Here is a 14584-nt window from a genome sequence, read left to right as displayed (position 1 = left end):
TCCCCGTAAGGCGCTGCCTCCACCGCTGGAAAAGGGAGCGCTGACCGGCCTGCAGCGTACATAGATCCATTTATCCGAGAGAGAGAGAGAGAGAGAGAGAGAGAGAGAGAGAGAGAGAGAGAGAGAGAGAGAGAGAGCTATGTCAGGGTTTTTGAAAAGCGCGAGCTGGCACCGACATGGGGTTTGAATTAGATTAAAATGAAAGCCATCAGCTTGATTAAATCTAAACAGGTTGCTAAATCATAACTGAAGGGAAAATGCTTTAAACGTCATGGTTCCACTGTGTTGATTCATGCTAAAAGTAACTTAGCTCAACCAAACATATTCTAAGAAAACGTCAGATGAGACGTTTTAGAACAACAACCAAAAGGGAACCCTGTGCTAAACACTGTAAAAGTCTTGTGTAAAAATAAAAAATTGGATTTATTGACTTTTAGCGGGGACTGAACTCAAATGCATTATCGATGTTGGAAATGAAATGACTAACAGGGCGGCGGTATTGATCAAAAATAAATCAACCGTGACACACACACCACAGTGGAAAGAGTGGGAAGTGAAAGCTCTGGTTTCCACGAACCCGCCGTGATCAGCTGTGTCAATCAGCTGATTGTGGCATCGAGATGTTCCAGAGACAAGAGGCCACTTCTGGGAAAACAAGGGCCAGGGCGGCTGGAGAAACAGAACCGTGAGCGGGAGGCGGGCCGTCCAGAGATGACTGGAATGTCAGATAATGGATGACATACTTCTCCAGGTGACACCGAGCCCAAGGCATCCAGTGAGACAGAGGGAGAGAACGAGTGTGCGTGTTAGAGTGAGAGGGGAAAAAGGGATGACGAATGGACGGACAAGTGCGTGCTTGTGAGGTTTTCTTAGAGCTCCCTTTTTTTGGGGATTACAGTTCAACTGTGAGGAGCTGGAGGTCTCTGGGTTCATTTCAAGTTCAAGGAGAGTCGCTCGCTCTCTCTACTCAAAATGTGTCGGGTTAAAAACCCGACACATTTTTTTTTTATCTTCCCCACACTACTTCTTCTCTCTGTCTTCCCACCTGACAGAATGGAAAGATGTGCAGGTTCACTTTCCACATGCTCCTCGCCCGTCCTTTCACTTAACCTTGACGTGCTGTGTGTATAGACAGGTACACACACCCTCTAGGAACAATGTATGCAAGAAGTGCTGTTAACACATGCCTGGGTTTATCCAGGCTTTACAGCGGCAGAGGATCCACAGGTTGATAAACGCAGATCAAACCCGTGTCACTCACAGACCAGTGAACCTGACAGCACAGTTCACTGCGTAATCCAGCTATGTAAACATCAGACGAAGCCGCCCCCCATATTAAGACATACCAAACATTCAGGTGCGGCGGTGGATCCGAAGGGGGCTCATTAATTACCACCTTGACAAAACGGATACCTCCGAAGCTACAGGTTATCAGCTGCTCCTCGGAGCCGAGTGGAGGCGCTGGCACTCTCGCTTGGAAAAAGAAAGCGATAATCAACCCATTACGTCTGGTTTATTTGCACTAAATCGACTCATAATTCAGACAAACTTGCGACGCACCACAAGCCTGCGTAAACTTCCTGAAAGCGTGGGAAGCAGCGTGACATCACGGCAAGGTCACAGCAACACTGATACTAATGTCATGGAAGAAGAAAGAAAAAAAAACTCCCATCGTCGACTTTCACTTAATTTGCACTAATCACAGGGTGCAAAATCAAACATGTCCATGCATATCCTGGAGAAAGGCTGCAGCGCTCCCATGGAGGGGAGCTGGAAGGTGTGTGTGTGTGTGTGTGTGTGTGGGGGAGGGGATGGGGGTGTCCAGGGAGCTAATAGACTGGCTGGACATCTTTTATGTCATGCTGGAGAGGGAGTGAGGAGGTGGAGTGGAGGGTAGAAACCAGTCATGTAGTGGCACATAAAAGGGCTGGTTAACTATGACCTGCAGTCAGGGATCATTATAGAAAACCCACAGTCATTCAATATTCATCTGCTATAGATCCAAATTTCTACGCTAATGTGTGAGACTGTGATTTTTTAAATCTAGATTTTGATTTCAAATGTAAACAAGTGATTCTTTATGTTCCAACTTTTAGGAGTTAAAACCTATTCCCAGTTGGAAAGGAGACAGTGAAGGAGAATTTGAATTGGTCCTTTATCAGCAGCCGAAACAAAACCTTACCCATAAGCTTAACCATGACCAACAACTCATGCCAAACCAGAACCTAACCACGATTCACATACTACTAACCTTCACCAGGACCTCAGCAATTGAGTTTTCTCATTAGAACCAGTCCGTGGTCCCATGAGGTCCACTGGTCAGTGTTTAAACTGGATAAAAGTCCTATAGAGGTAACACACACACACACACACACACACACACACACACACACACACACACACACACACACACACACACACACACACACACACACACACACACACACACACACACACACACACACACACACACACACACACACACACCGCGTCTGACACCTCTTTACGCACCGGCTTCGTGCGTAAAAAGCCAAAGAGCAACATGTAAAAGTCACTTTAATCCCATTTGCACGACCTGAGCGACTGAACTTACTTGTCATACTCCGCGTTGTCCCTGTCGCAGCGCGCGTCCTTGTGCTTCTGCCAGTCCTTGCCGTGCTTGCAGGTGGTGAGCAGCACCACGTCCTCCGCGTTGTGGACGTGATATAAGGCATTCCTGGTGTCCGAGCCGATACCCGTCAGGTAGCGCTTCCCCTTGAACACCAGCATGTACTTTCTGAAAGGCGGGATGGAGTTGTACTTGAGGAAGCCCCTCTCCCCGCCGGTGCGCGGGTGCTCCTTGGAGAAGAGGGGGATGGACACGTCGAAGTTGGGCCTGAAGTTCTCGGTGCTGATGCTGGCTTTGGCCAACATGGCCTGGCCGATGTCAAAGCCCAGGTCTTCCGTGTAGTCCGGCCACGTCCCCGAGTACAAGTTAAATATGAGGTGGTTCCTGCCGTCGTTCCACAGGGGCAGGTTCTGCACCTTGGTCTTCAGGTTGTGGACGTATTGCGGGGACAGCTGGTCCCGGTCCAGGGTGTCCAGGCTCAGGACGAACAGACACGCCTGTCCGGGGTCCGACGTGTAAAACCTCGAGCCCTCGATAGCGGATAAAATATTCTGATAACTCTCGGAGATCTTCTCGCCCTTCTGCTGCGGGTAAACATAAACTTTGAATCCCTTCTTCTGGCACTGAGAGAAGTCGAAGCAGGAGTCCATGCGGCACCGCTTGCCCTTGTAAACACTGGTGTTGACGTCCCTCTTCTGGTTGGGAGATATGTGCACGTTGTACTCCTCGGTGTCCGTCTGATCCCAGTGCAGGAACGGGTGTAAAGGGTCGGAGAAGTGGGGCCAGGGCTGGTCGGGCCGGTATCCATTCCGGCTGCGGTCATGCCGGCTCCTGCTCGCCGCTGGAAGTTGAATCCCTCCGAGGTAGAAGAGAAGCACCAGACACGCACCGGCGGAGAGCAGGATCAGGTAGCGTTTTTTGGCCTGCATGTGTCCTGGGAGCGAGTTGTTTAGGAAGAAGAAATGTAAAGTGGCCCGAAGTCAGGCGCTCACCAACCCCGGCTGCACCGCTCCATCCTCCGGCAGCCTCCACGGATCCCCAACCCCCCTTCTGCGTATTCGGTTCCCAAATCCAGCAAGTGATCCAGTGCATGTGGGCGATTTTAAAAGTGTTGCCCCTTCCTCCCTCTTCGGTGGAGTTTCACCATGTCGCTGGGAGCCTGCGGCGGGGCTGGGGTGCACCTAAACGGCTCGGCGGTGCCCGGACCCTCGCGGATCAAAATCATAAGCAGCGGCACCGTCCCTCAGCCTCATTCAGCCCGCCTGCGTGCGAGGGGAGAGCGGGTGTTCACATGGGAAACTGTCCGGGGAACTCCTCCTCGGAGATGAACAGCGGCAGGGGTCCCCGAGGCTCTCCCAGACGGAAAGGTACGATAACCCCGGTGTGTGGGGAACTCAAGAAGCCCCCGTCGGTGTGTGGCTGTGGCCGCCGCCGCTGCCGGGCTCGGATCCTCGGGGTGAATTCGTCCGGTTCCCCCGCTCTTCTATCGCTCCATGGTCCCGTGCGGAGAGGAGGCGGCGAAAAGCAAGGAGCAGCTCAGCGGCGCAAGTGCAACCGGACGAATCCCTGCATATTCCTCCTGCTCCTTATTTCCTCACAACCTCCGCGCACGTTGAAGGGAAAAAGCCTCCGCGGCCGGTGTGAGCCACGCAGCCGCGCCGAGTTGCCCGGTGGGGGGGGGGGGACGCGGGCGCGGAGGTCGCGCTCGGAGGAATACGTGAGGAAAAACCCGCTCGGGAAAAAAAAAACGACGGGATTCCTGGATCCTGGCGTCCGATCACTGAGCGCTCGGTTGTTCCGATTGTTAGTCGCTCGCATTCCAATCCCGACACGACGGCAGCTGACGCGACGTCCCATCCATGCGCACCGCCGCCGCCGATTGGCTCCGCAGACCCGGGCGGAAGAGGCGGGACCTGCGGGGAGATGCACCCATTCATAACCGGAGTCCCCCACACCCCACACACCCCGCATACATGTGCAAATGATCCCCGGCTAATTGTCAAAGAGCCTATAGACGGTGTTTGGAGAAGGGAAAGAAGAAGAAGAAGGAGAAGAAGCTGAAGTTTACTCCCAGTTTCCCAGTTCAAGATCCTTCATTCCCACTGACACCACCAGGGATAGAAAACAAAATACTGCACTGGTGTTTTCTCATGTCACTCTACACTTTTATTCTTACAGAGAAATATACTTTTGCACTTTAGTGTCATCTGCACACTATCTCCTTTATATTTTGTATTCTCTTGTCTACCTCATTCTGACCTGCCTGCTGCTGTGGATCAATACAGTTTGATCTTATCTTATCTTATATGATTTTAAATGGTAGAAGAGGTATTTAAAGTTCCTTCTTTATGATCAGGCTAATTAAAAGTCTCATATAGGGCTGGGTGTTATGGCAAATCATGATAATTATCACGATAAATGGGCTCAATAGACTGGTTTATAATAATAATAATAATAATAATAACTTTATTTGTACAGAACCAATCAAAAAAAGTTGCAATTGCTTCACACAAATCCATGGCAATGAACTTAAATACAAGGTTTTCAATTCAGTTCAATTTTGAGCATTTAATCATAACATAATAAGGTCAAGACCTTAAAAATCTGGTGCCAGCTGTTTTTCCTGAGCTCGGCAAATCCATTTTTCCTCATTGTGCAACATCCAGAACAACCAGAAGATCAACTCCTATTTATCCCTCCAGGGTTATTGAATTTTTTTTTTTTTATATCTCACCTTATTTTACCTCCAGTTGTTCTTAGCAGTTCTTTCATTTGTTTTCAGTGATTCATTGGCTTTTATGAGCTGTGTTTATTTCCTAATGCTTTTACTTTTGCTCTTGATTTTGCTGTTTATCTGTGTTTTCTTGGTGTCTTTGAATGCATTGTTTATTTCCAATACTCGGTTATATAGTAAAAGAGTTCCCTACCCCCATATGTTCTCGAGGTAAATTAAAAGTTGATTGAAATGAAAAGAATGACAAAATATCAGATTGTTATTTCTCTACTGTTTCAGGGCCCGATCGTACAGGTGCGAATATTTCAGTCGCGAATTGTCGCATTCCGTTCACTTCCTCATCTGTGAGAGCGAGGAAGTGAATAAAACATTCACTTCCTCCGCACAAATCACAGCATGGCTTCGTGTGAAGTTCAACTTTGGTGAACTTTGACCCACAGTGTTCACTTGGCATTCGTGTATGTGTGACTAAGACATTTGCTTCTGAGTGAAAGGTTGTGGTTTTAAATTTGTCTTCATGAGCAGAGAATGACTAGAACTTTAAAACATTTGACCAATCTGAGACAGATCAGTTGTGTGTTACACCTCCTCACTGTGAAGAATATGTTGATATGTATTTTTATTGTCACTTATAATTAAATATTGTGTTAATCACCCAGTCTCTATTAGCAATACAATTGTCTTACAATATCAAATATTAAAATACTCTTTACAAAAGTTGTTATTATTGGAATGTGTAGATTTATCAACGTGAAAGTAGAATTTAAATGTTGCCAAGACTAAAACCTGATATGCTACTGAGTGTTAAATAACCCAAAACGTATCATCATACTTCTTTAACAATAGTTAATGATGACAAATACGTATCTAAAAATTGTATAAAACGTCAGTACTTGAGTAAATTATGTATTTTACATGAGTTTATTTAAATTTTGATGGTTAAACCCTATTTGTTTTTAGAGCAGCTCTATGTATTGACTTGAGTTTTTCTCATTTAACCTAAATATGTGCTACTCAAACTCTTTATTTCCTTCTCTCTCTCTCTCTCTCTCTCTCTCTTTGACAGTTTGCAAAAGCTCTAGATCTTTATTTTCTTCCATCATATTTTTTGTATTTCTTGCCTTTTATTGAAAACCTGTGGAGGCAAACAGGAAATGAGTAGAGATAAAGAAAAAGAGAGGAAGGGTATTACGTCCTACAAAGGTCGACGGCTGGTCTTAAAAATCAAACCGAGGATGTTGCCGTCTCACCGTGTTGTGTCTCATAACCCAGACCACCAGGACACCCATCTATCTCTCTTTTAAAACATTGGCTTTACTTCATCTGGTCCACGGCCTGTTGTCAAACGGGTTCTCGTGGAAATCCACATTCACTAACCCATGGTCCTGTCAGAGCAAAGAAAACCAAACACCACTTAAAGAAAGATAAGCCCTGTGCAATTTCCCTGTAACATGTTGAAACGCTTTCATGGCCTACAGGACCCAGCATCTGTTCAAATGAATAAACCAACACAGTAAAAACAGTGAGGAGGTGAAAGGCTCGTAATGAGAATAGGTTGCTGACAGTCAACCCCGGCCTGAAGTTTTCTTGTATCCACTAACAAACCAAAGTGACACAGCAGAGGACACCCTCTTGACAGGGAAATTAATAGCGGAGGAGTGGTTGTCGCTGAATGTCACCATGCCTCATAAGCCTGCATAATCCTCCCCGCTGCCGTTTGGTGGCACAACACTCGGGCTGGGTGAAGAGGCCATCCTCATTTTTTATCGGCCAATTAGCTCAGAAGAGGGGGACTAATTAGCGGGGCTGGCTGGGAGACCGGCCAGGATCCTGCGGTTGGCCAGCGCTCATCGTCTGAATGTGCTGGTGAGGAGGAGGCCGGGGTGCAGTTCCAGAGGGCTGCTCCCGTCTCCGTGGTCGTCCTGCGTGATCCAGCGTGAAGCAGGAAATTTTGCAGACTGGGAAAAGAAAACATGAATCCTGAATTTTCTGTCTGAGACGAATTATGCGTGTTGTGCTGCCATGGTCGCCTCGTCTCGAGTTTCCTCACTGCTGCGTCTCTTTTGAGAACCTTGCTTTTGTTGATGCCTCGGGGGCTTTTCTCTTAATTGCTCTGTCTGCTTGCTAAATGACACTTGAAACAAAGTTTGTGTTAACCGGGGGAGACGGTGTACAATCTGAATGGACTTGTTTCACTTGAAAAATGCTTGTGTCTTTTTCTAATGTATTGCAGGTTGTCCACATCATTAAACATTTCTCTTAATTGAAGGTAGCTTGAGCACCGACTGTAGAATTTACTGCCGCACCATTAAAAGCACCATATACCCTGAGTTTATCCCCTATATCCCAACTGTTTTGGAACATTTTGCAGCTGTGTGGTCTCTGCATGACAGTGGTGAGGACTGGGAGTCAGTCCAGTGAGCTCTGCCTCACTCCAACTCCTTCATCCCTCCTTGTGTACGCTTCTAATATTTCCACCCCTGGAAAAAATTCCCCTCTTCAATCATACTGCGGTCGATCTCCTTCACGGGGCTGCAGCAGGTCGGAGATATGAGAGGACGAGGCAACCTGGCCAGCTGTGAAACCTTAAAAGCTGGACGAAGCAAGATTGTGAAAGTGAAACACCCCCTTGTAATCTGCCAAAAACAAACTGGGGGTTTGAATTAGAGAAGAACATCCTCACATGAAATAATGCTGTCAGCATGTAGAAGCAGGAAATTGCTTCACTGGCAGTGGAATAAAAATACAGGAAGTGACACATGTAATATTCATCGAAAAAACAGCGAGTTTTAGATCAAAATGTCAACCTGCTGATGTCATGAAAATTGAAGTTCTACTCTCAGTGACCATGAGTGATACTTAAGTTAAAATGAAAAACTAACCTTCAAGATATTAGTAGCCTCAGTTTGTGGCTCTCATGTACGACCATCACATCAAGAGTCACAAAGCCAAAAGTTTCCTAAATTGCCCAAATCCAAACAGAGATGATGACTGGACACGACTCATTAGTTGCTCAAGTTACACACACTGTAAATCCAAATGCTTGGCTGTACAGTGGTAAAGCGGTTAGCACTGTTGCCTCAAGGGTTCAAACGCCGGTTCTCACAGGTGTGTCTGTGTCTCTGGGTCAAAAGACGTAGAGATTCAAATGTGAGTGTGAATGGTTATTTCACTTCGTATGTCGGCCATTAGATACGCTGGCGACCTGCCCAGGATGAACAGGACACCTCTCGCCTAATGTCCGCTGGGATTGGCTCCAATATCATATGTCTTCAAACTAAATAATGCACTAATATTTAGCTTGTTTTACACATATTTAAACTTATAAAACCTTTCTTCATCCAAATGGTTGAACGAGTCTTCGATGATTCTGGAAATAAACTCCTGAACAGCGATAAGTTCTTGGTTTTCTCACCGCAGGTCCCACGTATTCACTTTTTTGTCAAATCTGCTCAGCACTGAATTGAACAGTGTTAACACATGTGAGAGACAACCCAACCGTAGCTGCTTGTCAAATACAGAATCGTACAAGGCTCTTAATTCTTTTCATGTGTCACTTGTTTTTGTTGGCTTTGTTGTTTGAAGCAGAAAATCTTGTTTCAGTCTCATATGAACTCGAGAAGGTCACAAGGCATGTTCACTTTCTCCCTTAGTTGTGTCCTGGTTTTCATGGAGAACACATGTTAGTTGTTATTATTTATAGAAAAAGCTTTGGCAGATTCCATCATTCAGCTGCACCAGAAAAATGAAACACGTCTATATAATATTGCTGCGAGGAAACTATGAGTCAGATTTATTCCCTCTGTATATTTGGCAAGAGGATGAATGACGACTGCACTAAATCACAAGACCTGGGCTCCCATTTGTCATTTATATTAAATTATTAAATCATAACCTGTATCATATAATGCATCGACGTCCTGACTGAATAAACAACCTTAAATGCTGGTCAAGTAAAGACCTGGATTACCTGTGAACTCTGTGACTCACCTGGCACCGATAAACTGCGTGTGAAGCACTTCCCCTCAGCGATGGCAGGCATCCATGATAAAATTCAGGCCGCGGTAAACAAATACCCACGGCTGCAAGGTAATCTGTGGGTTGAGGGAGTTTCAGGTAAAAGGAAGACAAAACAGTCTTTGAGAGTCTTCAGGCTGCTGCTGATCAGTCGCTGATAAACTCCCCTCAGGATGATGTAACGAGCCGGGCTCCGGCAATGACAAAGGCCGAGTCTGTGAGCGTGTGAGTGTGTGTGTGTGTGTGTGAAGGTGTGCACAAGCAGCCATGCCAAAATTACTGTGTCCAAAAAATACTGTATGTCAGGGTTGCAGAGATGTGTGTGTGCCTCCATGCACCTGGCTTGTGTGTGTAATGGAGATCATATTTTGTTAGGGTTACATGTATTTGAGAGTGTGTACTTGTTCTTTGTGAGAATAACTTTGGGCCTGGACCTTGCGGAGTGAGGACATTTTGAGAAAGTGAGGACATTTTGGCCGGTCCTCACTTTCTAACCCACTTTTAATGGGCTGTTTGAGGGTTAAGACTTGGGTTCGGGTTAGAATTAGCTTTAGGTTTGGGTGAGGCATTTAGATGTGGTACTTAAGGTTGGAGTAAGGGGCCAGGGTATGCGTTATGCCAATGAGTGTTCTCACTAAGTACAAGGATGTGTGTGTGTGTGTCTGTGTGTGTTTGTATGAAGGTATGAAGACGTAATCATGCCAAAAAACTGCACCATGTCCAAAAAATACTGCATTTAAGGGTTGCAGGGTTGTGTGTTCTCTGGCATGCACTTGAGACTATATTTTGTTACAGGTATTACTCATGTTGTGGGGACCAATATCTATTCATACAGTCACATTATGGCAAATTATCTTCCTTATGGTGACAAGAAGCAGGTCCCCATGACACAAACCATTAAAGACATGTTTTAAGGTTAGGTTTAGGTTCAGATTAAGATTAGGTAAAGGTTACATTTAGGTTAAGGTTAAGATTAGGTTAAGGTTAGGTAAAGGTTAGGATTAGGCAAGCTAAGGTTAGAGTGAGTCTCCAGGAAATCAATGTGAGTCTGTGGGTCAATGTGTCCTCTGAAGTCATGGAGACATGACTGTGTGTGTGTGTGTGTGTGTGTGTGTGTGTGTGTGTGTGTGTGTGTGTGTGTGTGTGTGTGTGTGTGTGTGTGGATTGGGTGTGATTACAAAAATCCAGTCAAGTTTCTCGTGAAGTGGCTCTTAAAACGAAAAGTTCCACTGAAGTAGTGTGTCGTCTTGTCCACATGGTCTCACAGGGAGTGTGCTTCTCTATTCCAGGAATACTGCTTTCACTTGGATGAATACTTGAATGCTTTTCAAGTATTCATGCCCAGTCCTTTGTCTTCTCACCTGTGTTGCTCTTCAGAACTTATTCTCATGGAAACTTAGGGAGAGTTATAGTTGAGAGCGACAGTGAACATATTGTAATGATATGCTGGTCAAAACAGTGGCCCTGGCTTCTCAACCTGCGGCGACTAATTAATTCCATGTAGTCGTCTCTCCTCGTGGCTGACAACAGCAAACAGTGCAGTGACAAACAGGTCAGAAGTTTAGCTGAGAGAGCAATGTGACTGATGTAGCCGTGGCAAGTGAGTGGGAGTCAATCTGGACTTTGACTTTCTGTTCTCAGACTGCCAGCCACATGGATTGCTTCAGGCTACTGAATGCTAAATGGTGTAGCCTTGGCTATCCTTTCAAAGTGCTGCTCACTCTGTGTGTGGGATGCTTAGTGATCTCCCCCATTCTTTATTTATTTAAAGTGACCTTTCGACTCCCGAGCCGAGATTGCTTTGGGCAAACTGAGCTGGGTTTAAATGTTTGGGGGTGTGGGAGGGAGGCCATCATTTGTTGCCAGGGCCCTGAGCGAACCGCGCTGAAACTCCACAATTTGAACCCCGGAATTCTACTGGGAAGTGCCGGCTGGCAGGCAGCATCAAATGAAGCGTTTCAGGTTAGATGTGGTGATAGGTTTTTGTCCTCATTAAAACAGAAATCCCTGCCACTTCTTCCTCATTTGTATTCCGCTGCAATTCATCCGAGGTGGATTTTGATTTGAGGGATTTGGATGGTATAAGGCCACTGAAGCCAGGAGGAAAAAGAATGCATCTTTGAGTTTGGTATTACGCAAAGCCCCGAAAGAGCAACTTTACATATCCTCTGTCCTCCCTTACTTACCAACTTTGTGATCAAAAACAAAAAGCCCAGTCTTGGCTGAACAGAATGAAAGTGTTCCTGCTTTTGAAAGGGTCTAAACCTCATCCTGCGAAACACCTATTCTGTAGCACACTTGCGGCTGCGTGTGTCAATCACTTAAAACATTGGCCCCACTTCAGGGAGCCGAAACATAATGAGTGTCAGTATCATTAAATCTCCCACAATGATATTAAATCAGTATCATTCAAAGGAGCTTGTGCTGATATCATTGCTTCAGAAAGTGCTGATGCTGCCGTGGGACCTGCTGGCTACTGTACGATAGGATTTTGCATCCATTCAGAGATTCTTCAATTCCCTCAGGGACTATACTGAACAGTAATCCACTTAATTTACAATTACCCATGCAAGCCACTCATATGGGATGATAAATGGAATGATGCAATTCCACTGATAGAGCCGGTGAGCGTATAAACTAGAGCATATACATTATATACGGTCTGTTTTCTTGGCTTCCGTCATTCGTCTCCATTCGCCATGTTGTCATACACACATGAACTAATTACTTTAGAGGCACAAGCACGCACACGAACACAAATACACACAAATTTGAGAATATATGCTGCACGTAGCAGATGTATCTCCACTAGGCATACTGTATGAACCTCCTCCCTTTCTTTGAGGAGACGCAGAGGTGAAGCCCGGCAGTGCAGGGTGAATGTTAATGTTTTAACTCCCCTGCCAAAGATCAGAGCGGCGCCTGCTCCATCTCCTCGGCCCTTTGAACTCTAACCCAGATCTCACTGTACCGACCTGTGTCCTCGCCGCGTCTGTGCTGTTGGCTGCTGTGGGGTAGCTGGGAGTTCTTTGGCCAGAGCATTGTCGGATAGTCGGACACCAGAGGTTATGTTTTGATACGTGCAACTTCGAGTCTACAGCAATGCTTGCAGCTATACCATAGTAGACTGTATATAAAGACGAAAGACGTGTCTCCACTTCCTTCGACTATCCAGAAACAAAGCCAAAATGTCCACATGCTGCCATCTGATTACGCCATTTGGAGCAAGATTCTGCACAATAGCGATAAAGGGATGTAGCCACAGTATTGAGGTCACAAGCTCGACCAATTTTTACCTATACAGTAGTCAGCCACCAGGGGGGCGATCGAGAAATTGTGACTTCCCTTTTGAGGAGCCATTATTTCTTTATATAAAGTCTATGGGCTGTACATAGGCACAGCTAAATACAGAGCTAAATGCAAATGTCAGCATGCTAACGTGTTGAGAAGGAGAATGCTAACATACTGATGTTTAGCAGGTTAGCATGCTAACATTTGCAACATTGGTTAATAATTACAACAATTACACAGATATAGGATGAATATGTTTATGGCTTGGGAAGAACCCATTCAATTTTGGTGTGGATGCAGATTAAGGGGCAGATCCAGGGATGTTTTATCAATTTCTTAGGACGGTTTGGCCCTGGTGTGTGTGCGCTCTACTGAGTTTATCTTTGTGATTCCCTTTGTCTCTACTATATTTTATTTTTACCATATTGTATTTTTTAAGGCAAATCAATGTTTAAATCTAATCCTCTACCTTCTCTGTGTCTATATGGCTCCAGTCTCTGATCTCTCGCTGTTATATTTTTTCCCACTTTTCTTTCCCTCACACATTTGATTGGCCCTTATCCCTCGGCAAATCAATTTCCCACTTTTTAATCACTGTCTTTTGCCCTTTTATTTTTGTTACTCCTTTCTCCTAAACTTAGCCTCTCTGACCCTTTGACTCAGTCAATTGCACTTCCTCTACCTCTCCCCTTTCTCTGCTTTGATTCACACATTTTAATTGCCCATTTCCCCATCTCCGGAATTAATGAAATCTTTATTCATACGAAGATTCAGTGAGATTTAGCGAGGTCGGAGAGTAATACAGAGAAGGAAATGGAAAATGAAACGATATATTTCGTGTTTTGCTGAGAACAACAGATGTTGATTACCCTATAGCCAAATAGTTCAATCACTCCGTACCAACAGGGAATAAATCACAGAAATCACCCAGAACAAAAGCAAACAAGAAACACATTTTTCTCCCTCTGTTCTGAGTATCGTTTGCTGTCCAAAGCCTTTGAGAGAGATGCTGTGAAGGAAACACAGCAGATCAAAGTCTTTTCCCTCGCCCTTTCTCACAGCAGTCCTTACGCAGGGAAACGACAGATGTGGGTGATGAGTTGACGGCAGAGAAAACGATGCAGGGAAAAAGGTTAGGCATACGAGGACATGTTATGACTGCTGCCTTGACTTGACAGTACAGGGTTAATTATGGATGGCCTCCACTGTTGGCGAGGGCTTAACACTAAGTCGTAGAGACGACTGAGACCCGGCTGCCTTCTGGCTATGTGAATTAGGTCCTCTTATGTTTTATTACTGCTGGAGGGTTGCGTTGGGGTGGTGGAGTTCCACTTAGGATTTGAAACGAGCTTTCTGACATTAGAAGTTAACAACAGTTTCAGCTGATGCTTTATGGCTGACCCATTTTACTCAAGGGTTATTAGCGAAACACATCCTTTGAGGACCACGACAACCAACCTAACAACCTCACCAACCAGACTGAGCAGAAGAACCAGAGTCTAATACAGAACAATGTCTTTCTTTCCACAGCAGTAAGATCTTCATGTCCTTAAATCAATACTTTATCTTGGGTTTAGCTTCGCATAAAGACTGGAAACAGGGATACATGTTAGCGTGGCACTATCACAAGTTCAAGAATAAGCCTACCAACATGGCTACTGCTCATATTTAAGAAAGCTTTGTGTTTATTAAACCAAAACACAAAGCAGATATGTAGCAACATGAAACGTTAGAGGGAATAGCGTGATCGAGACGTGTCTTGTCAAGTGCGTTTGTGCAGCAGGTCCAGGTTTGGCTTTGATGGGCTGCCAACTTGGCTTAAACCGGTTTTGGTCTCTCACAGGACATTATGTGCTTAGCCTAGCTTAGCATAGAGGTGAGAAATATGCAGACACAGCTATCTTTGTTCTGTCCAAACTGCCAGCAAATGATTT

At 45.4% G+C, this 14584-nt stretch overlaps 1 protein-coding gene across 1 annotated transcript in view; it reads right to left on the bottom strand.

Annotated features, from left to right (window-relative positions):
* The window catches only part of ext1b (exostosin glycosyltransferase 1b), a 106586-nt gene extending 102907 nt beyond the window's left edge, over positions 1-3679 (bottom strand). The window contains exon 1 of the mRNA XM_035182760.2: positions 2594-3679. Coding sequence (XP_035038651.1) covers positions 2594-3537 — 944 coding nt within the window. The 5' untranslated portion in view covers positions 3538-3679. The remainder of the gene's footprint in view (positions 1-2593) is intronic.
* Between the last annotated feature and the right edge of the window lie 10905 nt (positions 3680-14584).

The sequence above is a fragment of the Hippoglossus stenolepis genome, chromosome 17 (assembly GCF_022539355.2).
Source record: "Hippoglossus stenolepis isolate QCI-W04-F060 chromosome 17, HSTE1.2, whole genome shotgun sequence".
Classification (NCBI taxonomy): Eukaryota; Metazoa; Chordata; class Actinopteri; order Pleuronectiformes; family Pleuronectidae; genus Hippoglossus; species Hippoglossus stenolepis.
Note: the sequence above shows the minus strand (reverse complement) of the source record. Positions and strands in the feature narration are given on the sequence as shown.